The sequence below is a fragment of the Pteropus alecto genome, unplaced genomic scaffold (assembly GCF_000325575.1).
Source record: "Pteropus alecto unplaced genomic scaffold, ASM32557v1 scaffold215, whole genome shotgun sequence".
Classification (NCBI taxonomy): Eukaryota; Metazoa; Chordata; class Mammalia; order Chiroptera; family Pteropodidae; genus Pteropus; species Pteropus alecto.
The window spans coordinates 955,480-978,697 of NW_006436287.1; the positions used below are offsets into that span (position 1 = coordinate 955,480).

The following is a 23,218-nucleotide window of genomic DNA, read 5'->3' on the forward strand; positions in this document are numbered from 1 at the left end:
CTGTCTGTTTAACCTTTTTTTTCTAGTCCTAGGAAGTTTATTCTACCCTGGGGATTTTTTGGGACTAGAGGTTGCTGGCCACTTTAGGGCCAGGCTTGCATAGAAGCAGAAGAATGGCTAAGATGACCTTCCAGCATTGCAGACTTCAGAGTGAAGATGCCAAGTAAGGGTGCAGAAGAAAGGAGTAGATACAGAGACCTAATTAATTCGTAAGCAGAGGGGGCTGTTTAGGGTGGAATGGAGCACACACACCCCTCCCCCTCTGTCCCTCCAGCTGTCACATTCAGCCAGTAGCTCTTGTCTTTGTGTCAGAGCCTCAAGAGCTGCAGCTGGGAGGAGCTGAGTGGTGGTGTCCTGGCAGGGGTCCAGCCTGCATCCCTTACATCCTCTTACAAAAGGAGCAGCTTGGGCCCCCATTCCTGAAGGGTTGCAGCCTCCCATCTGGGGCAGTGGGGGCTCTGCATTCCTCTGGGGTCCTGGTTTCCTGACACGTAGGTTGGCTGGGGCAGGGGTTTTGGATGGATTTGAGATAGAGTGAAGAGTTAGGGTTTATAGTCTGAATCTAGAACCTGAAGGAAGCTTAGGGTCAAAAAGAATATTTGGGCTTGCCTCTAAAACCAACACAGGCAGGAGCATCAGAAGATAAAGCTAGGAAGCTGTGAGAACTACACCTCCCAGCGTGCAGTGCAGTAGGCTGCAGGGAGAATGGGAAGGCCTGAGGTCAAACTCTGGGAAGCCCTTCTCCTCCTCCAGCAGTTGCGGTGGCTGTGCATCTGTCAGACCATTGCACAGGGCCTCATAGAGCTAAAGAGATCGGAATCCTCCCAGGGTGAGGGCGCAGCTGCCTTTTCATGGACTCTCTAGCACACTGCCATCTGTGAAAGGCACATCTGCCCACAGCACAGCCATGGTCTCCCATTTGCACACTCAGCATGCAGACAGTTGCTCACCAGCCTGCTGGTGCACATTTACACACTCAGAGAAACACATCCACACTCATGCCCAGGCATACACATTCACAGGCCCTCCACCCCTTCTAGATGAACCTTGAAGCCCCACCAATCCTTGGTCTGAAGAACTCCCAGCCTAAAGTACAAACACTGTTATCTTCACTCCCAAGCGATCACCCCCAATAGGTGAGCCAGGGATGTCACTGGAAATAGGAATTGGGATAGACATCCTATACCCTAGTTGCTTTCCTGTTCAGCTTTGGAAATGGCCTGGTCACGCCCCTCTTGACACCCCCACCCAGGGACAGCTGCTGTCTAACTTAGCCTCTTTAGTTTGGTCAAAGTCGCAACCTGGGTACCCCTACTCACCCTTGGCATTACCTCTACTTGTTTGTTTTGCGACTCCTTGGCAAATCCCATGAAATTGCTCCTCATTAGGAGGGCCCTAGGACCCTATGGAAACTCTGGTGCATTTGTCTCTTCTGCTCTCTCATCCACATGGCCACAGCCCAAGGCTCTCGTTTTCCACTAGGGAAACCCTTACTTGTACAGCCCCTAACTAGTTCCCCTGTGCCATTCACAAAGCCTCCCGAATAGTCAGTCTAAACCAACCCGCCTTGCTACACTGCTTCTCTGCTGAGAACCTTTCAGAGTCTCCCCTTGGCCACCAGAGAGAACATTCCACTACTTCCATTTTCCTCCCACACGCTTCCCCTGTGTGGGAACCCCCACTCTCCATCACTGCCCACTTACTCATCCTCACAGAAACAATTTAAATACCACCTCCTCCAGGATCTGGGATCTGGAGAAGTCTGTGCCAAAGTGTGTCTGTGTTGGTGGTGCAGTGGTCCAGGATACACATGTCTCTGGCACACTCCCTGCTGCACCCCTTCTGCCCCTGCCCCAACTGCTCTTCATTTCCCTCTCCATATGAGCCCAGGGCAGAACTATTACCTGAATGGAAGGCCAGAGTGAAAAATTAAATTTCCACTTAACTGTCTCACTCATCATTCCTTCCAGACCAGTGAAGTTTGGAGCACAGGGCATGGCTGTGCCCCTCAGAGTGAGCCCCCAGAGGATGTGACAAGAACTAGCCACTACAGGGTGAAGGCTGGTGGGGTTTGCTGCTGCTTGGAAATTGCCCATGAGCACAAGAACAAACAGTTCTGAAAAGGCTCAGGCCTCCTGGCTGAATCCTGAGGGGACTGAAAGACCTTCCCTTGGGATGTCCAGCTAAACAGCTCCTGGGCCCATCAATGATTCAGTGAGTGTCCATGTTTCCATGGCTCCTGCCTGCCAACAACAGAAGACCCTTATTCAAGGCCCATGTGTGTGTGTCTTTGGTTACCATTCTTGTCCCACTCTGTAATTCCAGGGAGCACAGGAAGGCATGCTGTGTGCCTTGGCTGGCCCCGGCCTACCTACCTGCAAAGCTGCCTAGTCCTGACCACTGACCACTTGGAGGGCACCACTGCTGCAATCACCCCCAAGGAGATGGCCACCTCTGCAGCCAGTCTCCCTTCCTTTCCTCTCTTCTCTGTAGCCAAGGCCTGGGAAGTATCCCCTTGTCTTCCTCCCTGCTCCTAGACCTGGTGTGACTTCCTGATAAGTCATCCTGCATCCTCTTGGGCTTTAGGAGAAGGAACGCTTGACTTCCCTGTCCTGCCTCTAGGATGAGCAGCACCACTTAGCCCAATAAGCCTAGCAGGGCCTTTGGCTGGTCCATTCATGCTGGGGAGTAGGGTCAATGGGAGGATGCTGCTCCTGGGTTTCTTGGCCTCTTCCCCCGATTTCCCAATCATTAGTTTCCCCGGAGAGCCTGGGTAGTGGAGAGGGAGGCAGTATACAGTGGTGGCGTGGGTGGTCCACCATCAGGGGAAGGTATCACCATGTAGGGTGCTCCCGCTATGTGCCAGGCAGTGGAATATGGATTTAGTGTGATTGTAAGAAGCCTGAGATAAGTATGATTAGCTCCATATTACAGACTAGAAAAGTGGGGTTCAGAGAGGTAAAGGACTTGCTCAAGGGCACACAGCCAGGAGGAGGAGCTATTATGTGAATACACTCAAGCCAAGTCTGTATTGTTCTCTTATGACAGGCCTCTCTGTGGGGTGGCCATATTCCCTTATGACTACTCCTTACCCTCACCTGCCCCCATGGAGCTTGGGTACCTATGAGGCTCTTACTGAGCTTTGCTCAAACTTTCTCCAGGAAGGGAAAAATGTAGGACTCTGGGGCCCTTCCTTTCTTGCTAACCTTTGGAAACCCCAAATCCTAGCCTGGGGAAGGGGCTGCCTCAACTTTCTCTAGGCCTTTAAGCAGTCTGAAGGCCAAGGGCAGGAAGTTGAAGAAAAGAGCAAGTGACAAGTGGCTCTACCCTCCCCCATGACCCCAGGTGACCGAGGTGACAGAACTGCCCTGAGGACGGGTAAGTGCAGCCCCTGGACAGCTTTGGGCTGTTCTTTCTGCAGCTGTCCCTTGACTGTACCCACAAATGAGGTCTCTCACTTCTGAGACGGGCTCAGAGTTCATGAAGCCTCAGGGTTTGCCCAAGTCCTGCACCTGGAGCCCAGTAACCCCTGCCCAACTTCCTCTCCCTGAACCTGGCCCAACTTTCTGAGGTTACTTCCTCAGAAAGTAGGAAGTAACACACCCTCTGATGTCAGTCTCTGCCCATCTCAGCAGTAGCATGATGCTATTTTCCATTTTAGGAGGCTCTTTCTGTCACTATCTCACCCTGAGCCTAGCTTAGGTACAATGTTAAAGACAGTCCCTCTTCTAGTTGTAAGCCTGTGGTGGGAATTTACCCCACTGTTAGCTTGTTTTGACCTTTCCATTAATAGTGATCACAACAGAAGTCAAGATAATCATAGCACATAGGCCATTTATTGGCAGACAGGTCTATGCTAAGTACTTGGCCTATATTATGTGTAAGTCTGATAATTAACCCTTCAAGGCACCTCATATTATCCCCATTTTAAGATGAGGGCTTGTCTAGAGCCTCACCGGCCTGACACTGAAGCCCATGCTCCTTTCATGTCCCATGTGAAGTCTCCTGCAGAACACTCTAGCCTATGTCTCGCCTTTGCCCTGGAAGTTCAGGTGGCTGAATCTCCTCATCTGCATTGATGGAGAGAAAAATGCAAGGAAAACAGCAATTCAGAGGAAAGGCACACCCCAATCACGATGGCTTTGCTCTATATCTTTGCTTTCCTTCCAGCATCCTTACTGAGGCAACCTCACCCAAGTGGGTTTCCTGAACTGCAGGAGCAGAGCTTGGAGATGAGCTCCACCTGCAAACCCATCTCCACCAAGAGAGCATCACATGGTGACTTCTGCTGGCAGACCCATGAGCAGGCTCTAACAATACCCCCACCACCAACAGCATTGCTATAAACAGCACTTACTTCCTCCCCCTGATTGGGGGTCACCCTGACTGTCTCACACATAGCCTTAAACAGAGGAAAGAGAAAGGCAAAGCTGGACCAATGGCTAGAGTTTAAGGGAGAATGAGAAGTAGGAAAAGGAGACACGAGCTTCATGTAGTGAAACAACCCAAAGGTGGGGGATGTAGGAAATGGAGGAAGCAGTGGGTGGGGAGAGGCAGGGAAGAGGTGCAGCTTCCTACCTGTGATATTGACCTCCACCTGGCCCGAGCGGGTACCAATGGGGTTGGTAGCCTCACAGACGTAGGTCCCTGCAAGGCTATAGTTGATAGGTCCCCTGAAGAAGAGGGTTCTGTTCTGGGCCTCCACGCCCTTGGGGAGAGAGCCATTCAGCCTGCAGGGATTGGGAGACATGGCAGAGAATTATGACTCTCTAGCCCCAGGAGGTTGCCCCATGTCACCCATTTGGCTCTAAGCCTACCAGACCTTCTGCTGAGTTCATAGGTAGGGTCTACCTTGGAAAGAATAAAAACAACAACACCAATAATTTCTTGTACTTGACAGTTTTATAGTATTCAGCATTTCACGTTTAATCATCATAGCACCAAAACGTAGATAGAATACATAGCTACAGGTACCATTTAATAGATAAGAAACCTGAGTTTCAAGTCCAAGGAAACACAGCTAGTAAGCGGCAGAGCTAGAGCTTTAGCCAGATTTTTGGACTCCTGGCACAGTGCTCGTTTTAATACTCATGGCTCCTGGTTGTTGGTCCTTGGTTTCCTGGGTAGTTGGTTAACAATATGGATGTCTGGGTTTTAATCCCAGATCTACTGAAACTGGACCTCTAAGGCCATAGCCTGGGAATCTGTATTTTAAAAAGCTACCCAATGAAATGTGACCTATGTTTAGGAATTATGTTCCATTTCACCATCTTATGTTCTTGCTGGACATGTCACAGGCCTTTTCCATGTTGGGAGCATCTCGGAAGTTTCCAGAACATAGGAGACCTTCCTTCTTCCTCCTGATCCCCAATGTCACAAAGCTATGATGCTGTGGGACCTAGTAAATCTTCGGTCCAGAGCTGAAATTGGCAAGCAGGCCCTGCCTATTCACACCTTCAGAAGCACTTTTTGTTCCAAAAGGTAGAAGGTAATAGTTAGGGTAACCAATGCTTTCTACTTCCTGGATAAAGGAGTGTAGATACAATCTGCACAGCTGTCTTCCAGCTACCTGTGTCAACCTTCTTCTTGGCTTCCACTATACCCCTCTCTCTCTGTGTGTTCCATCCACCCTTCCCTGCAAAGAACTCTGGCTCAAGCCATCAGCACTGGCTGAAGGGGAACAGGACCCTTCAAGGGCCAGGCTTGAAGACCATGAAGCCAAGAATGTGATGATGGCATATGAGATAAGCACTCCATGAACACAGGCATTCTAGGCTGACAGCTGCTTTCTCCCTGAGAATCTGGGGGTACTGGAGAGAAGAAATAGGAACAAAGAAAGATCTGGAATGCTCCAGAAAGCCAGCTTCCCTGGGGACACCTTGATAAAAATAAATACTGGGGGCTGTGGTGGCAGTGACTCAGACTGAATCACCAAAGGAAAATGACAAAATTATTAGGGAGAAGAAGGGAGGCAGATTACAAGGGAAGCCCCCTCTGGTGGAATGGTTTGTCCCAGTGACCTTGATGCTGTCAAACAAGGGTGTGTGTGTGTGTGTGTGTGTGTGTGTGCGTGCGCGCGCAAGTGTGTGTGCATGCTGGGAGTGTATCTCTAATGGTTCACTGAGGAGCCTGAGCCTAGATCCTAATTTCCTCCCTACCTAAGGCTCCTGGAGGTGGGGTGGGTGGCCTTGCATAGCACTTACGTGGTCCAGTGGTACTCGGTGGCTGGGGGGTTAGCATCAGCTTTGCATGTGAGCTTCACATCCATTCGCTGCAGGTACCAGTTCCCATCAAACCCCTCGATCGTCACCTCAGGCTCATCTGATGTTTGAAAAGGGTGAGGTCAGTAGAGCAGGACTTGGGGCAAAGGAACTTCGGGGAGTGAAGGCATCGGAGTGGCAGTGACATGGAAACAGCCAGAAGAGGGAGAAGAATGAGAGGGAAGGTAAAGATCATGAACTCTCAGTACAGAAGCAGCGAGGGGAACAAGGAGGAGAGAAAAGTTGAGCAAAGAGAAGTGCTGGAGAAGAGAGGAAGGGAGGACAAAGCATCTCTGGCAAGAGAGAGGAAGAAGGAAAAAGAGGAGAGTAGGAAGGATAGAGAGAGTGAGCAAAGAAAGGGGGTGGGGAGAGTGACAGGAGAGGAGAAGTGAAGGAGGAGGAAGGATTGGCAAGGGGGAAGCAGTGGGAAAAGACAGTGGTGCCCTCACCAGGAGACCCACCCGCCTGCACTCTGCCCCCACTCACACTGCACATTGACGGTGATGCTTTCCCGGAAGCGGTCCATGTGGTAGTTGACTATGCAGGCCAGAGACTGTTGGTGGGCTTCCCTGCTGGGCACCAGGCGGTAGCGGCTGATGACAGTCACTGTGCCATTGGGGTTCCGGATCTCCTGATACTCGGCCTCGCCCTTCAGCCGTGTTTCCCAGGACACTACACTGGGTGGCTTCCCATTGGCAGAGGTGCATGTGGCCACCAGGATCTTATCATCGTGCCCCTTCTTGGCTCGAAGCACTGCCTGAGTGCCCTCTATCCAGTTGGTGGGTTTGGCTGTGGGAGAGAGCCATGGAATTGGCTCTAGTGCTTGGTCAAAGATGCACAGGCCCAGGAGGGTATGTACCTGCCAGGCCTTGCTTCAGGTCACCATGCCCATCCTTACCGCTCAGCTGTGCTTTGCCAAAGCCCCTCCCAGCACTTTTCACAGGGATGTCTTCATGTCTAATCTCCACCCTTCCTGCTCTACTATTTGTATCCCCTTTTGTCATGTGCAGGGCTTCTTGGAGTCTTGTCATGATCAAGGCAAATGGTTCAAGCAGCCCTTTTCCTTACCATGGTGTCTAATGCTTCTGTCTGCCTCCTGGCCACCCACGAAGTGCTCCAACCTGAATAGTGCTCCTCAGCTCTGTCCACAGCTGAGGCCTTGACCCTAGTACTTAGTGAACTGTGGGTCAGCTTGGCTAGAAGGGACCGAAAGTGCCATGCTTGGAGCTTTGGGAGCATGCCAACCCAAGGAGAGTGTCTGGGGTCACTGAGGCACACATGGAGGATGGCCAGCCCCTAGACCACAAGCCTCTGCACAGGCAAGGAGGGAGGGGTTGGTCCAGCTTACCCATCACAGTGAGATTGAGCTGGCTCTCTCGATTGCCAGCAGGAAAGGTGGCAAACTCGCAAATGTAGACACCCTCATCCTCCAGCTCCAGGCGGGAGAGGCGGATGGTGCCATCCGTGAAGGAGGGCCGCAGGAATTCCACACGCTCACGGTAGGGAGCCAGCACAGAGACACCCATGGCTGGGTTGTAGATGGCCACATTCTGCTTGGAGCCATTGGTGGCCTTCTGCCACGTGACCTGGGTGATCTTCACACCGGGCAGTGGGTTGGCAAAACTGCAGTGCAGCACCACATCCGTGCCGATGAAACCATACATGGAGTCGTTCACCTGGACCACCTGTGTGCGGGTGCCTGGTCAAGGGAGATGGCAGGGAGCGGTCAGCAACAGGCACTAGCTCCCACCCAAATTCCCTCTGCATGGTCTGTCTTTCCTAGCAGTCGTTATTCTTTTTATTCTGATTATAAAAAGAATAATTGCTTGTTATAAAAATATTCTGAGCAATACTGAAAAATGCTGAGAAGAAAATGACAACAATCCATAAATCCACTACTCAGAAATATCACTGATAATCTTGTAGGAAATAAATATTCTTTTACCTTTTTGTTTATATCTATGTAACCATCTGTTTAATTATTATTATTTTTTTTTACAAAATCAGAATCATACTGTATATATGTTCCATAAGCTGCCTTTCATCTAGTGATATATCATCAATATTGCTCTATTGCAGAAAATATGCATCCACATCCTCATTTTTGATGAGGAAGGTTGAATGCACTGCTTTTTGAGTACAGCCCCAGGTGAGGAGCCACTCAGCTGCCTCACCTTCCAGGGCCTCGTTCCCTCTTCTGACAAATGGGGTGGGTAATCCAGTGGTCTCTACCTACCAGGGCTGCTAGGAAAACCAAATGGTATGATGGATGCGAAAGTGTGTCAGAAGGCAAGAAGCACCAGGGGAGCACAATGGCCCACAGTGCCATCATTGTGGCCACCCCTGCTGTCTTCTCCCTCACAGCTGAGTCCTGAGCCCTGGAGTGCAGTGGCTTGCCCCTTCTTACCCAGTCAGGCAGAAAGAAGTAGGTACTGCATAAAGCTCAGCCTCCTCTGGCTCCCAGTGGCCTTCATAATCAAGTCTAAATGCCTTTACTTGGGATTTGATGTCCTCATCATCAGGGCCCTGTCTTTTTGTCCACATCTCTCCACATACCACACCTCCCAATCATGGCTGACTGAGCACCCCCTCAGAATATGCCATGTTTCTGTGTTTCCCTTCATCCCCCCGCCCCTTTATTCCTCTCATTTATTCAACTACTGTTTGCTGAGTCCATTTATCAGCACTTGAGTCATATCAATGAGTGATTCAGTCCCAGCACCCAAGGAGCACAGAATCAATTGATGGAATGCTTCCAGACTCTAGATCATGCAGTTCCCTAGAAGGCTTTTCTCTTTCTCCACCTGTGGACAATCTACTCTGGCTACTTCCTCCAGGAGCTTTCCTGATCCTCGCAGCTGTGTGAATGCAGCCACCTAGATTACAGCTGTTTTCTGCCTTTGAATGTGGTTGTTCACACCTCTGACTCCTCTAGAGACTGACCTTGTCCAGAGCAGGGTCTGTGTCTTTAACATTATTGTATCCCCAGTGCCTAGCCCAGCGTCTGGCACACAGTAGGTATTCAGTAAATATTTGTTTCAACAATATTTACAAATTGCAATGGAAACAAGAAGGAGGGAGCAATCAATAGAATTGAATGAATACTTTCACTCTAGTCTCCCTACCAGTTGTCTTATCTCATCTAGAATGGTTTTGTTTGAGCTTCCTTAACTCTGAACTTGTCTCAGCCCCCTTAACTTGGGGCAGCCATCTCCTCCAGCAGTATCTTCAGCTCCCTCTGGCTTGAGCTCATTCCTGAGCTCTGTCACTGGCCATGCATTTGTACATATCATGTCTTTGCATCCTTACTTGACTCAGTCAATTTATTGAGTGCCATCAATAATATCAATGCCAGGTCCTGTACTAACCCAGAGGTAGGAGGATGGCCCAAATGGCTCCCCAAGTGATTCTGGGGTTCAAGAGTGGAAACTTGGGGCTTGTACTTGCCTCTGCAGGGAGCGGGACACGGGAGCAGGACACACTCCTCTGAGGGCTCCAAAGCCCATGATCAGTGAAGCAGGCTGCCCTCTACTCCTCCCCTCAAGAGGGTACAGGCCAGGTCTCTCTAGGTCACTGTGGTATCCCCTGTGCTTGACACATAGTAGGTACTCAAGAAATGCTTGCTGAATAAATATCTCTTTGGTCCTTTCTAGCCAAGCCCTTGCCATGCTCTAAAAACTTCCCTTATGTTCCCCTTCTCTACGCCTACTCATATCCACACAGCCCTTCAAGGCTCACCTGGGGTATCCACACTCTCACTTCTCCAGCTGTCCCCTTGGCCAGTCTATGGGTTTTGACATGTCCCTGGGCAGATGCACTGCAGACTGGTGGGAATCTGATGGTGGAACACCTACCAGGAAGTGAGGAGGCTTCGATTCTAGCCATACTGTCTTGAGCTTGCCTGGGGACCTTAGCTAGGAACTTTCTCCTCTGAACCCTATTTTCTTACTCAGTGAGGGAATAGGCTGGACTCCCCAATCTCAATGGCTCTGATTCCCTGAACTGCAGTCTAGCCCAGCTGTGGCTCCACCCCAGATACAGTCCTATGGTGATGGCAGTGGGCCAGACAGCCCAGTACTTTAGCTGACTGGCCAGGTGACAAGAAGGTAAGCTTTAGGCCCTCTCAGCAGAGTACGTGGGTGCTCTCTGCCCTCAGTCTCCACTCATCAAGCTTGCCCAGCAGCTGAAATAATGTGGGTATAATTGGAGAACTTTCACCACACAAAGCCAGGAAAAGCCAGTTGGGAGGGCTTTGGGTCATGGGTATGGGTTGGGGAGTAGAGGAGAGGTGTGGGCACCAGGAGCCATCTTGGGATTGGTGTCAAGGCATAGTGGAGCCTGCAGTGGGACAAGGCCATCCAGTCTGATGTAACCCCATATCTCCTCACAGGTACAGGGACAGGCAGGGTTCAGTGCCTGGTATACAGACTGACATTCATTTGTGGCATCTTCAGTAGTGACCTCACTCTCAGAGCTGTGAGTACCAGGAATGGAGATCAGCGATAGCAGCCTGGGTGTGGGGTGGGGAGGGCACTGCAAGGGGCTCTGGTACCCCAGAGAGCACCTCTCATCCATTAATGCTCACCAGGCAGAAATGGCCCTCCCCACCCCCATGTCTGTTTTAGCATGAGACTGCTTCCTTCTCTTTGGTGTGGTTCTCTCTGAAGCAACCCCATGGCGTGGGGCGGTGATGAAAGTACTTGGTGTGCCTGCTCACTGCATACAAAGTGAGTTCTCCTGGCCCTTGCCCCCTTTGCCACACTAATGGAGAGGGCAGGGAAGGAGGGGCAGGAAGACCTCTAATGAGCAAGCAGACTTATTCTGATGTTGGCCTCTGTGTCCAGAGCCCACTGATTAGTAAAGTCAGGAGAGACAGCCCTGGGGGTGGGCATAAGGAAGCTCTTGGAGTATGGGGTTTGGCATTATTAAGGATGGGGATCCAGAGTTCCAAAGATGGGAGAGGCTGGGAACTCTGGAAAAGTCTGAAGACCCTCCCTTTCTCCCCTCACCTCACTCCAGGCTTAGGAACCCAGAACCCAAGCTTCTGGCTTGGGGTGCCCATCTTGGTCTGAGGATGCAAGGTCAGAGAAAATGTCCCTCGTTCTTTATGTTGGGCAAATTGGGAGGCTTTCAGAGAGTGGGGCAGACCTGTGGTGACTCTAGACAGGCAGGGTCAGAATGCTAGTCAATTGAGGAACAGGGCTCACCAGTGAAAAGGGAGAGAAAGGGTCGATGGGGGCAGGAACTCAGGAACAAGGCCCGCCTCTGTGCAGAAGGCGGTGGGCCATCAGCCTCATCTGGAAGCCTGGGAGAAGGGGTGGGGATTGAGGGAGCCCCCTTGGAGACTATACATACCCTCTTCACGGTAGTTGAAGCCTCTCCACCAACCACTCTGGCCCTGACAACCCAAAACAGATGCCGTGTCTCGCCTACATTACTCAAGCTTCTCCCACCTCTGAAGGGCTGTTTGGTCACCATCCCCTTCAGGCAGTATGGTGGTGTTGTGAGGAGCCAAACAGTATGGGTCTGTAGTCTCCTTCTGCCACCTTTGAGCTGTGAAACCTTGGGCAAATGACTTAACCTCTCTATGCCTCAGTTTGCACTAAGGTAGCATGTGGTATTATAATAATACATATCTCATAAAATTGTTATAAGGATTAAATGAATGAGTACATGCGAAACTTAGAGAAGCAGCATTTAATACAAATTAAATACTCAACAAAAGTTAGTTGCTGTCATCATCATCATCACCATTATTACCACCACCACCATCATCATCACTGTCATCATCGTCACCATCATCATCATAATGATCTCTCATCTATGAAGCAGTAGCCATCCCTTCCTGGAACTTCATTCGACAAATATTTATTGAGCATCTAGCCAGTAGTAGGTGCCGTGCTGGATGCTCCTAGGCTCTCTCTTCGAGGAAACCCTTCATGACTCTTATCCCTTCCTACTTAGCTGATATCTACATTTATACAAGATACGTATAACATGTACCTTGTTATTTTTTGTTTCCTGGCATGTGTGTCTAGTGTTTCCTGTTGTGCATCTCCCCGCTATTTCCCAACAGATTGCAAGCTCCTGTGGGAGAGGGAAAGGAGCAGGCTTGGCCTTCGCTTGAGCTGATCATGTCATAGCTAACATTGGCAGGATCCAGAGATTGAAGAGTACCCTGCGGACTCTCTCTGGTTCCCCAATCAGTCAGCGCTGGTCAGTCTCTCCTTGCCTGCAGGCTCCTTCTTATATGAGGAGCAGAGGCTATCTCAGATGTGGGAATGGGACCACTAAAATGGAAGCATATTGGAGCTCAATAGACAATGTAATCCATCATTTTATAGAGGAGACCAGGGTACAGAGGGGTTGGTTCACTTGCTCAGGGACACAAAAGAGCAGAACCTAGCCTAGTAGTGCTCTTCCTACTCTACCATAAAAATAGACTCAACTTCTCAATCTAACTCTCCACGACCTCATTCTGGGCGGCGTCCCTCCTGGAATGTAATCTCAGTACCTTTATCACCCCTTTCGAAAAATGGCATAAATGTTAGTTACAATACTGCAGCCACAGTGCCTGCGGGCTAGGGATGGAGCCACATCTGGAGTCTAGTAACTGGGTGTCAGGTGGTGGGTCAGAAACAGCGACTTTTGGGAGCCCAGGTGGGGGGGTACCTGCATGAAGCTGCTATGTGCAGAGCAGGAAGGAGCCAGAGAGGTGAGGAGTAAAGGGTGAAGAGATCCATGGGAACCTGTATCCTCAGCAGAGAGGTTCTTGCATCCCGGGGATATCGAAGAATTAGTCTCTTTGTTTCCTGACCTCGAGCACTGCCTTTATTCTCACTGAGCATTCTATGAGCTCCAGGGTCTGGGACCCAGGTCCCTAGGGCCAGTGCGTAGTGCCTCAGTTTCCCCATTAGAGCTGGGTTGGGCAGTTTGGGCTGCCTTCATGGCTTCCCAGAACTGCTGAGCTGACAAGGCAGGAGTTGAGCTCCCCCACTCCACCCCCAGACGTCACAGACCTGCAAAAGCCTGAGCTCAGCAACCAAACACAAAGGCGCCTCAGTTGTGGCCGACAAACCTGCTCCCCAGGGCCCTGCCCTCCTGCCCTGCCCACTGTGGAGCTAATCCTAGGCTGGGGCCACAGGGTTCCCACGCAGCGGGGTGCAGCCAGAGTATGAGGGGATGGCGCTCTCCTTCCCATACCCACTTGAGCAGTTTCTCTTCCCATTCTTTGAAACCTCAGACCCCTATCCCTGGACAAGCACACTGGGACTGGGCCTCTGTGGGTGGGAAAAAGGAGGGCCCAGGGGAAGGGGAGACTCAGGGATTTCTGACAAGGACCACGTTTTTTCTGTCCCCCACGCTTTTCTTGACTCTGTTTGGGTGCCCTCAGTTGGGTGGGCAGAAGTAGCAGGTGTAGCCTGGAGAAAGAGGGAGCACACTAGGCTTACGTTGGCCTAACCCCTCCCTCCCTGCTTGTGCAGGCTCCCCAACATGGGCCTCTATGAAACCAAAATCTTTTGGGATGCTACACTCCCCCCTTCATCCCCACCACCCTGCAAACTGGCAGAAAGGAAAAGGACATCCAGGGAGAAACCAGCTAAGCGGTAAGTAGGAATGACTCATGGAGGGGGAGGGGGGGCAGTGTTCCAGTTGAAACCCTGCTGAGTCAGCACAATGACCTAAAGATTATAGGTCCCTCTCTCAGTGTAGCTTCTTTGCAAATGTCAATTCCCAGGGCTGGCCAGCCTTTCACTTTCAGAGGCCAAGGCCAGTCCACCTAGGGAAGAGGCTGGCTAGCAAAGAAAAGAGTGAGATCAAGAGTGAATCCCCTTTCTAGGGTCCCCTCCTCTAGAAAGGTTTTGTCAGTGTCGCCTAAACCCAACTGTTCTGTCAGCAAGAACCTACATGAGTCGGGCTCTCACTGAAGTCCTTTGAACTTGTCCCGTCTCATCTCTACGCCCCGGGGATATGTCTCCCCATTAACCAGGAGCTCCTCAAGTGCCCAGGCTGCATTGTGAGCCCCACCTCTGTACTCAGAAGAGGGTCCGAGGCAACCCAGGTCAGAGGGCTCAGTAAGGAAACAGAGAGGCAGCAGAGCAGTTGATCCAATTCTTGCCCTGCACTCTTAGCCACCACCCCTAACTGGGGCTGGATACAGCAACAGGGCATGAGGACTGAGTCTGGGTTGAGTGCCCTGCCCTGTGCCACTGTTAGCCCAGCGGTACTGTTTCCCCTGCCTCCTGCAATGCAGGTGCTTTGCTTGGTGGAAGTAGGGCCTGGGGGATTCTCTCTGGGAGCAGTGCCCACTGGATTGCTCCAGCTATCCTTGGGTCTTGAATCCCTTCCACATCTACCTCACCAGCAGAAGTGGTACATCCCATAATCCCAGAGTCAGGGGCTAATTGCCACTATTCAAACCCAGGTGCCTCCGTCCCTCACGTGGGGTCACAGAAACTGAGGATGTTTTCCTCTTAGCTGATTACATCCTCCCCCCCGCCCCCCGCCACCCAATCTCCACATAGAGCTGGTTAATGATGGGCTGTGGGACTGGCGCCCGGCGCCTTGGGAGGGTGAGTGCAGTGCGTGGGAGAGGAGGGGGTGCGGCAGCCTGGGAAAAGCCCTAACCCAAGAAGGAATCAGAGTGGGAGCCCAGCATCTTCCAGACAGGCTGAGCCAGCCCTGTTCTCTGGCAGCATGGAAGTTCCAGGGTGGTGGTGACAGTGGGGACTGCTCTGGCAAGTCCCATCTCTCTCTGAAACCTGGCAGGACATGTTGGGGGACAGGGATGAATCAGTTTTACATTCTTTCATTGAGGAGCGAGTGACCAGGGACACCTGGATTGTTCTCCTACAGGCCTGTTTCACACTGGCTATGCCATTCCCAAGGCCCAGGGCAGGGCAGGTCCTGGGCAGCCCACTCTACCTCTCACCCCAGAAGACAGAGCCCCTTGGCTCTGCCCCTTCCTATCTCTGGGCTTCAGGCCCTACTTCTTGGTCCTCTCAATGCTGCTCATCCTGAACATGTCACCTTTCCTCTGGTCAGGCGGTGGGGAGGAAGGGTGCCTACTGGACACTGGGAAAACTGGGATCTCGTCCCTGATACTTGGTCATTTTCTTCTGTATGGCCTTAGGTAGGACAGTTTTTCCCTCTTTGGCCTGTTTCCTTTTCTGTAAATGAGAGCGTTGGACCCCATGACCCTGGAGGGCTATATTTTGGATGTCATCTGTCCGGCTCTCTCTCTGCCCCAGCTCTGTACCTTCCCTAGATCAGGCTCTGGAACTTCTCTATCAAGTGGTTTCTCTACCTTTGTATGCTGCCCAGCAACTCCAGGAAGACCTCCCAGATTAAGTAGGATGCTAGGAAAATCCAGGCTGCACATGGCAGAACTGGGGTGCACAGGACTCTTCCAAAGCCACACAATCACTAAGTATAGCTGATGCTAGCTACTAAATGCTTTTGAATTCATCTTTGTTCTCTATTTCCACTGGCCCTAATCCAGACTCCTCCTAAGCCCCCTCTCAGCAGCTGAGTCCCTCTTCCCCCTAGCAGAGTCTCACTTCTGTATTTTCTCAACACTCCTGGGCTGGGACTCTGCCTCAGTTACGTCAATTCTAACCCCTCTCCTTTGAACCTTAGCACTCACCAGCTCATCCTTCCCACCTTGTCCCCTCCTTCTTCTCACACTTAGTCCCTGGTGCAGGCCACAGTCATCTCTTAACCAGTGTACTGTAGCATAATTCCAAGTGCACATACTTGTTCCCTCCTCTAATCCATTCTCCACTCTCTAAAATAGAAATCATTCTCTATTCAAAATTCTCTCATGGCTTCCTGCAGCTTTCAGGATCAAGTCCAAAGTCCTTTTGGGCTCTGGAACTCATCTGGGGTACCCCAGGCTCCAGCTACCTCCTCTCCCTTCTCTCTCTCTCCTGCCACATGGAATAATGTCATCAATTCCCTGACATATTACTCCCTCCACTAAAATGCATACTCCATTACCTGCTGAGGTCCTCTTCATCAGTCTTGAATGAACTTAGCCTTGATTTTGAGCTTCCTGGAGCCTCTCCCTTCCCCCTAGTGAGGTGTTCTTGTACCCTGAGGGCCCCATGCATCTGTCATAGCATTTCCACCACTGAGGGGAAAAGGCCAGGACTTCAGCCCAGTCCCTGGAATATAGTAAGCATAAGGGGGCCCCAAATGAATGGAGAAGGCTGTGAGCCCGTTCGGATCCTGGGTCAGGGTTAGCTGTTTCTCAGATCTGACTGCAGCTTCCTGGAAATTGCACATTAGTCAAGGGGCAGGACCTATAACAGGAGGACACAGCACAGTGTGGGCAGGTAGGGTAGGAAGACAGAGATAGAGTGAGAGGCCTCACATCTGCATGGAAGGGAAGAATGTCAGAGCCCGAATTTTCTTGACTGAAACCAGAGAGCTATACCCCAAAAGGGTGTAGGTTTGCCTGACCTCTTGCCTGTACCCCAACCCCATATCCTCTGCTCACTTCCTATGCTCCACTTCTTGACTCTTCCTCTTTCTGCTGCCCCAGTTCCTCGCACCCAGCCCTGCCCCCTTCCTCACAACACATCATAAGGTGAAAAATATTCTTCTCACTCAAGCAAGCTATAGCCCCGGGGACCTCAAGGTTTTAGCACTGTAAAGCCTGCATACTCTCCACCTCCACACCCCTCCCCACACAGCCTGGGTTTCTTGTGTCCTGGCCTTTTGAGGCCTTGAAGGCCTGGAACTGCCTGGCACTAAGGCCAGGATTCAGGTAGGTCCCGTCTCTAGCTGATGCCAAACACTCTCTACCCCAGCTGCAGCAGATGACACTGTCTCACACGGAAGCCTGGATTCCCCGCCGAGGGTGTATGTTTTTAATGACACATTTTAGGAAGTGTAGGCAGCAACCTCTTTAGAAGGCCTGTGTCGGGGTGGGAGAGGCTGGGGACTTTGGAGAAAGCAGAGGGAGAATTCCCTAGGCCTCCCCAGAAAAACCTTTTAAAAGCTCAGTATTGACATATGCATTGTTTTAGCCCTGTGGCTTCTGTGATTGGAAGTGGAGGTCTGATCTGCCTCTTACCAGGAAGGGCCTGTCCAACCAACCCATTGTCCAGCTCTGCCAATGCCTTGTCCAGCTCCAGGAAGCTGCCTGCATGATGGCTGGGGGCTGGGCCTGTGTAGGAGGGGAAGGCAGTCAGGTGGGTATATGGTACCTGCTTCAGGAAAGGGGTTAAGAGGAATATGGTGGGGGTGAATAAGATAATTCATCCATGAGCACTGACTTTGATTAAGACAGACCTGGGTTTGTACCTGCTACTTATTAGTTGGGTGACTGAGCAGGTTGCATCAACATCTCTGTACCTCAGTTTTCCCATGTATAAATTGGGGACAATTATAGTATTACCTCCAAGGACTGATATGAGGATTAAATGAGATAATTCATATAAGCTCTTAGCACAGTGCTTAGTACATAGTTATGCTACACAAGTGGCTGTATTACTGTTATTATAGTCTCTGGGAAAGAAGCTGCCTAGGAATCAGGTAAGCTGGTCTTCATCCAGCCTCTACCAATGCAACGGGTGATCTTGGGAAAGTATTTCCCAGAGCAGAGGTCTTCAACCTCGGCACTGTTGACATCTGGGGCTGGATAATCCTTGTGGGGCTGTCTTGTGCATTGTGGGATGTGTAGCAGCATCGTTGGCCTCTGCTCACTCTCTGCGAACAGCAAGCACCCTCTCTCAGTTGCGACAACCAAAAACATTTCTAGATATTGCCAAATGTTCCCTGTGGGAGAAATGTGCCTCCAGTTAAGATCCCTGACCTGAGAAAGGGGCATGAAGCACAGGCAGGGGTGCTAGAGTACATAATGGGTTGCAGGGAAGACCTGAGCAAGGTGAGCGCAGGAGGGGAGTGGGGAACAGGAAAAAAGAGGGCAAGGTGGGTCAGGGCAGGGCTGCAGGCCTTCCTGTCTGGAGCGCCTGCTCTGGCGAGGCTTTGTAGGAGGATGGGTGGCGAGGTTTGGGGGAGATAGGTGGAGAGGACTGGAGGTTCTGGGGAGTTTGGACTGAAAAAAACTGCTGTTTTTGTGGGTTATGTTGTGGCATGTATGTCCTTAGAGGACTCAGAGCATGGGGAAGGGGGAGCTGGGAGAAAAGACACAGACACTCAGTGGAAGTGTGGCTGGAACACTTGGTCAGGGAAGCAGGAGGATGCAATGACGAGGGGGCTGTGTTACTAAGAGCAGAAACGAGGTCTGGTTGTCTTTCTTTGCCTGGTAAACTGCTATCATTTTGGAAGGATTTTCACCTCATTTGGTTCCTGCTTAAGTGAAATCCACAACATGTGTTCTTTGCATTAGTGGAGTGTTTGTGCTTAATTAGTGGCAAATTCTTTCATATTAAAGTCATTAAGTTTTGCCGTTTGCTCTTCTCACCCCCAGGCCTGGCTCTCCTCTTCTGTCTTTCCTTTTAATGCAGGCAGCATACAGCAGGTTCCAGCCTCACACACATACCACCACCCACTCCCTGGGGCATTTGAACCCTATAGCACCAGCCCTTGAGCCTGTCCCACCCTGGGCTGGCATTTGTGGCTCCTAGCACCTCTGTCCATGCCAGCCTCCTCCACCTGGGCTGGCAGCACTGCCTCCTGTCCTACTGCCTCCTGCCCCTGGGGGCTCCTCCTAGGCAAAGCTCGCTGGTCAGAATTCTTCCTGCTAGGAGGGACTCTAGGGCTGGAGTGGGAGGGACCATGTAGGTTTCAGGGTGCGGGCTGGGGCACTGCTACCGATGAAACAATGAAGACAAGTCAACTCCACAACTCAGGACGTCATGTCCACATCGTCCAACAAAGCAGCAGGACTAAGCACTCAACTTTCACTTGCTGGGATAGTACTGAGGGTCCCTGGAGGGGTACTGGGATGGGGTGGCAGAGACTGCCTCTTGACCCTACGCTCCAGGAAGGCCTTTGGTCTCACCAGTCCCAAGTGCTGAAATGCTTTGTGGTCACAGCACAGTGGTGACCCTGGACTCTTGGACAGGGAGGTTAGGTCAGTGATTAGGGCCCAAGGCAATCTCCTCCCCTCTACCTGTTTCTGAAGCCGCTAAAGAGGCTGCCTGAGAGGGAGAAGGTGCCTGCTGCAGACACCAGAACTGCTGTTTTGCTCACTGGTTTGGATCCAATGTGTGACACTATGGTCAAAATGCAGTCCAAGGCTGGGTTACGCATAAGACTTCCAGGCAGGGCTGGGAGGCCCAAGTCTTTCGTGAATCCTTCACTGTACGCATGGTACAAGAATTGAACCAGACCTTGGGGATTAGCTCCTGGGACTCTTTCTACAGACTCTGCAGGGGGCAGTGCAATAGGGTGCTCTGGGGCCTGCAGAGGGGACCCCGCCTCTGGCCCTGGACTCATGAGGTGCTGGGAAAGGGAGCAATGATGCACAGCCCTTCCTTGGTGAAGCCCCTCCTGGAATGTCTTAGTTGCCACAACCTAGTCCCAAACTCTAGCAGTTCAGTCTCCCTTTCCACACCACATGGTTCAGGACTGTCTCCATCCCCCAAAAGTCTTCCTTGCCACCCTATGAGCTCTGCTCCTAGACATGTGGGAGGATAGCAGTCTCTGCACTCTGAGCAGCATTAAACCTCTTTAATGGGCAGAGTTGAGCGAACAGACAAGAGGAGGAGGCAGGAAAAGGAACTGGCAAAGGCTTGGGGTCGCATTTCCTCTTTGATTGGCCTTCCTCAGCTGGTATTGCCTCATTAGCCTCCTTTACTAAAGGGTGTCCAGCAGGGGAGCTGGAGGTGGGCTAGGAGGGCAGGTCTCTCAGACGCCAGCAGATCTGGGCCTCAGGCCTGCTGAAGTGGAGAGGAAGAGACAAACCCTTAGTCCTTATTGTCCCTTGGCTGATGAGAGAACCCAAACTTCACAGAAAGACCTCTCGATGCCTCTGAAATTTTGAGTGATGTCTAGGTAGCATTTGAGTGGGGCCTGGGATGGACTGGATGACAGGATACGACAAGATAGGGAAAAGGGGAGGGAAAGTCTTTTAATGGTCCTTCCATCACATTCAGAATCCACCTCTTTTTCATATCCCCATACTCAACCTGCTTTGGCTTGGCTACTACCCCCAACTTTGATTCTCTGTGTAGTCCAAAGCTCAAGTGGAAAATGAACATTTCTCCTCCAAATATAGGCAACCGGTGCTGGATCCCACAAACTCTCCAACCTCTCTGATAATACCAACCTTAGCTGTAATATCCCCAGTTCATTCTACACCCCCAATATTAACCCTGAAAAGCATCCTCTACAACTACCAATATAAACCCCAATATCAGCTCCAGCCCAGTCTCAATGTCAATGCCAACCTAGACCAAAAGACCTGGGTTATGTGACCCTAATCCTAGTGCTGACCGCTTCCTGGTTTTAACCACCAGGTGAGAACTCTATGTGTGGCCATCATTTTAGTCTTAATCTCAACTCACTCCAGGTCTGAACTCAGCCTCAGGTTGGTGGCAACCAAGAAGGAAGGTAGTCATGGCTCACAGTATTCTTTCTACCCTTGGGATGGCCAGAGAAGGTGGGGTCTTCAGAAGTTCCTCACATCGTGTTGCAGGGAGAAGATGGCTGAGCTCGAAGGCCGCACCTGGGTGTGTGTGGCGGGGTACTGCCTGATTAGGGGTGCTGTGCTTTCCATGTTCTCCTGCTTCCTCCCCATTCCACATCATGGCAGGGCCTTGTGGACACACATCCAGTCCCTGAAAGCCCACTCTGGCCTGGCCCTTTCTCTAGCACCCAGGAGGCTGAAAGGGGTAGTGGGAAGATATAGCGCTTTCTAGTTTGTCCTGCTGCTCATTTCGGCTTTAGTGCTTACTAGTGGTAGGACCCACAAATAAGTCCCACAACCTTCCTGAAACCGAGCCTTTTCACCTGTAAAATGGGCTGAGATCAGTCACCTCATTTGCTGGGGTGAGGATAGAGAGAGGGCATCTGCGGCATCTGCACACAGTGACCTCCATGGTGTTTACTGGGTTACCTGCCTGGCCTCACTGTGCTCCCAGCACACAGCTGCCATCCTTCCTTCCTCCCCCTCCCTTCTCCTCCTCTCCTTTTCTCAGCAGCACTGAAATTATCACCCTCTACTTGGCAAAATGCTGAGACGAGCAAGTCCCTGCCATTGTCACAGCCTGTCTTCTTCCCACCCTACCGGGCAGGGGCATGTGGGTTGAGGGGATCCAAGAAGCAGGAGGTGAAAACCCTGAGTCCTGGTCATTTTCCCAGCCCTGACCCCTCTCTCCCAGTTTCCCCTGTCACTGGCAGTGTCAGAGTTTCCAGTGTGAGGTCTTTCCCATCCTCCCCATCTCCTCCTCCCCACCATCCCTCTGTCCAACACAAGTCTGTCAGGAGCCTCGCCCAGCCCTGCTTCCAGCTCAGACTTGTTGGGGTTTCAGGAGTCACTGGGTAGGGGCCCGGCATGCCAGGACCTGCTTCTGGTCCTGCCTTGCAGAGACAGCAAGCACGTAGGCAATAGGGCACAGAGCCCAGCTGCACAGATGCAGCCCAGCCTCTGGGGCCACCTACTTCCTTTCCTTCCCTTCCGTCCCTCTCAGTCCCATTCCCATGCCCTCCTTGCCCACCACACTGCCCAGAGTGACCTCTGAAAGCCCAGGAGTCACCGGTGGCAGGGATGTGTGTGTGTGTGTGAGAGAGAGAGAGCGAGAGAGAGAGAGAGCGAGAGAGAGAGAGAGCGAGAGAGAGAGAGAGCGAGAGAGAGAGAGAGCGAGAGAGAGAGAGAGCGAGAGAGAGAGAGAGCGAGAGAGAGAGAGAGCGAGAGAGAGAGAGAGCGAGAGAGAGAGAGAGCGAGAGAGAGAGAGAGCGAGAGAGAGAGAGAGCGAGAGAGAGAGAGAGCGAGAGAGAGAGAGAGCGAGAGAGAGAGAGAGCGAGAGAGAGAGAGAGCGAGAGAGAGAGAGAGCGAGAGAGAGAGAGAGCGAGAGAGAGAGAGAGCGAGAGAGAGAGAGAGCGAGAGAGAGAGAGAGCGAGAGAGAGAGAGAGAGCGAGCGAGAGCGAGAGAGCGAACGCGAGCGAACAAACTCCATGTTTTGCCAAATCTGAGAAGAGTGTTGCCTGCTTCTTTCAATCATCTCAGGATTGGGCCCATGCCCTTAGCACAGAAGCCGGGGGTTTCACATGCTCCCCTCCCTTCCTAGAAGAGAAGTAAGAAAGGATGACATTCTTTGCTGGCCCTTGTTAATGGATAGCAAGAATAGTTAACATATGTGTATTACTTATCTGTGCTAGGCCCAGGTTTGAATGTTTGCATATATTAACTCAGTTAATCCTCGTAACTCTGGGAGCTCCAGTACCATTATTGTTTCCATCTTGGAGATTAGAAAAACAGAAAGGTCAAGTAACCTGCCCGAGGTCACACAGTCTGCGAAGCTGATTCAATATGGGGCAATCTGGCTCTAGAGGCTAGTGCTCTTCCCCATCAAACAGCTGCCCATAGCTTCCCTCTCCCTTTCCTGGGGAGATGAATGGCAGGCACACACCTACCAAGCCCCAGAATCGTGGTGAGGGTGCACATCATACATGGACCCTTGCCTGTTGGCAGCCATGGCGATGGGGCTGGGAAGGGTCCTTTGTGAGGAGGGCAGACACCATATCCCTATGCCTCTCACCCTGGCTCTGGATGAGGCTGAGCCCTATACCCCACTCCTGCCTAGCTGGGCCCAGGGCAGCCCTGGCCAAGGGAATAGTACAGGGTACTCCAAACACATGAAACCTCCATTCTTCCCTTTCTTTCTTTCCCTCCCAGTCCAGGAGTTAAGAAATAACTTCCAGTGCAAACTCTGCCAATCCGGCTATGGATCTGCTTTCTGTCCCTAAGACTTTCCAGCTATGAAATGCTGGTGGTCACATCTTCTCCCATCACCTCTGGGGCTGTGGGACTGGAAGGACTGGGT

The 23,218-nt window shown here is 51.5% G+C and overlaps 1 protein-coding gene across 1 annotated transcript in view; it reads right to left on the reverse strand.

Annotated features, from left to right (window-relative positions):
- NECTIN1 (nectin cell adhesion molecule 1) overlaps positions 1 to 23,218 on the reverse strand; it is a 66,713-nt gene that overhangs the window by 8,750 nt on the left and 34,745 nt on the right. Inside the window, exons 2-6 of the mRNA XM_006912619.3 lie at positions 7,609 to 7,959; positions 6,747 to 7,049; positions 6,204 to 6,321; positions 4,579 to 4,730; positions 1,408 to 1,414 (exon numbers count right to left, since the gene is read on the reverse strand). Of these exons, the coding sequence (XP_006912681.1) occupies positions 1,408 to 1,414; positions 4,579 to 4,730; positions 6,204 to 6,321; positions 6,747 to 7,049; positions 7,609 to 7,959 (931 nt within the window). The remainder of the gene's footprint in view (positions 1 to 1,407; positions 1,415 to 4,578; positions 4,731 to 6,203; positions 6,322 to 6,746; positions 7,050 to 7,608; positions 7,960 to 23,218) is intronic.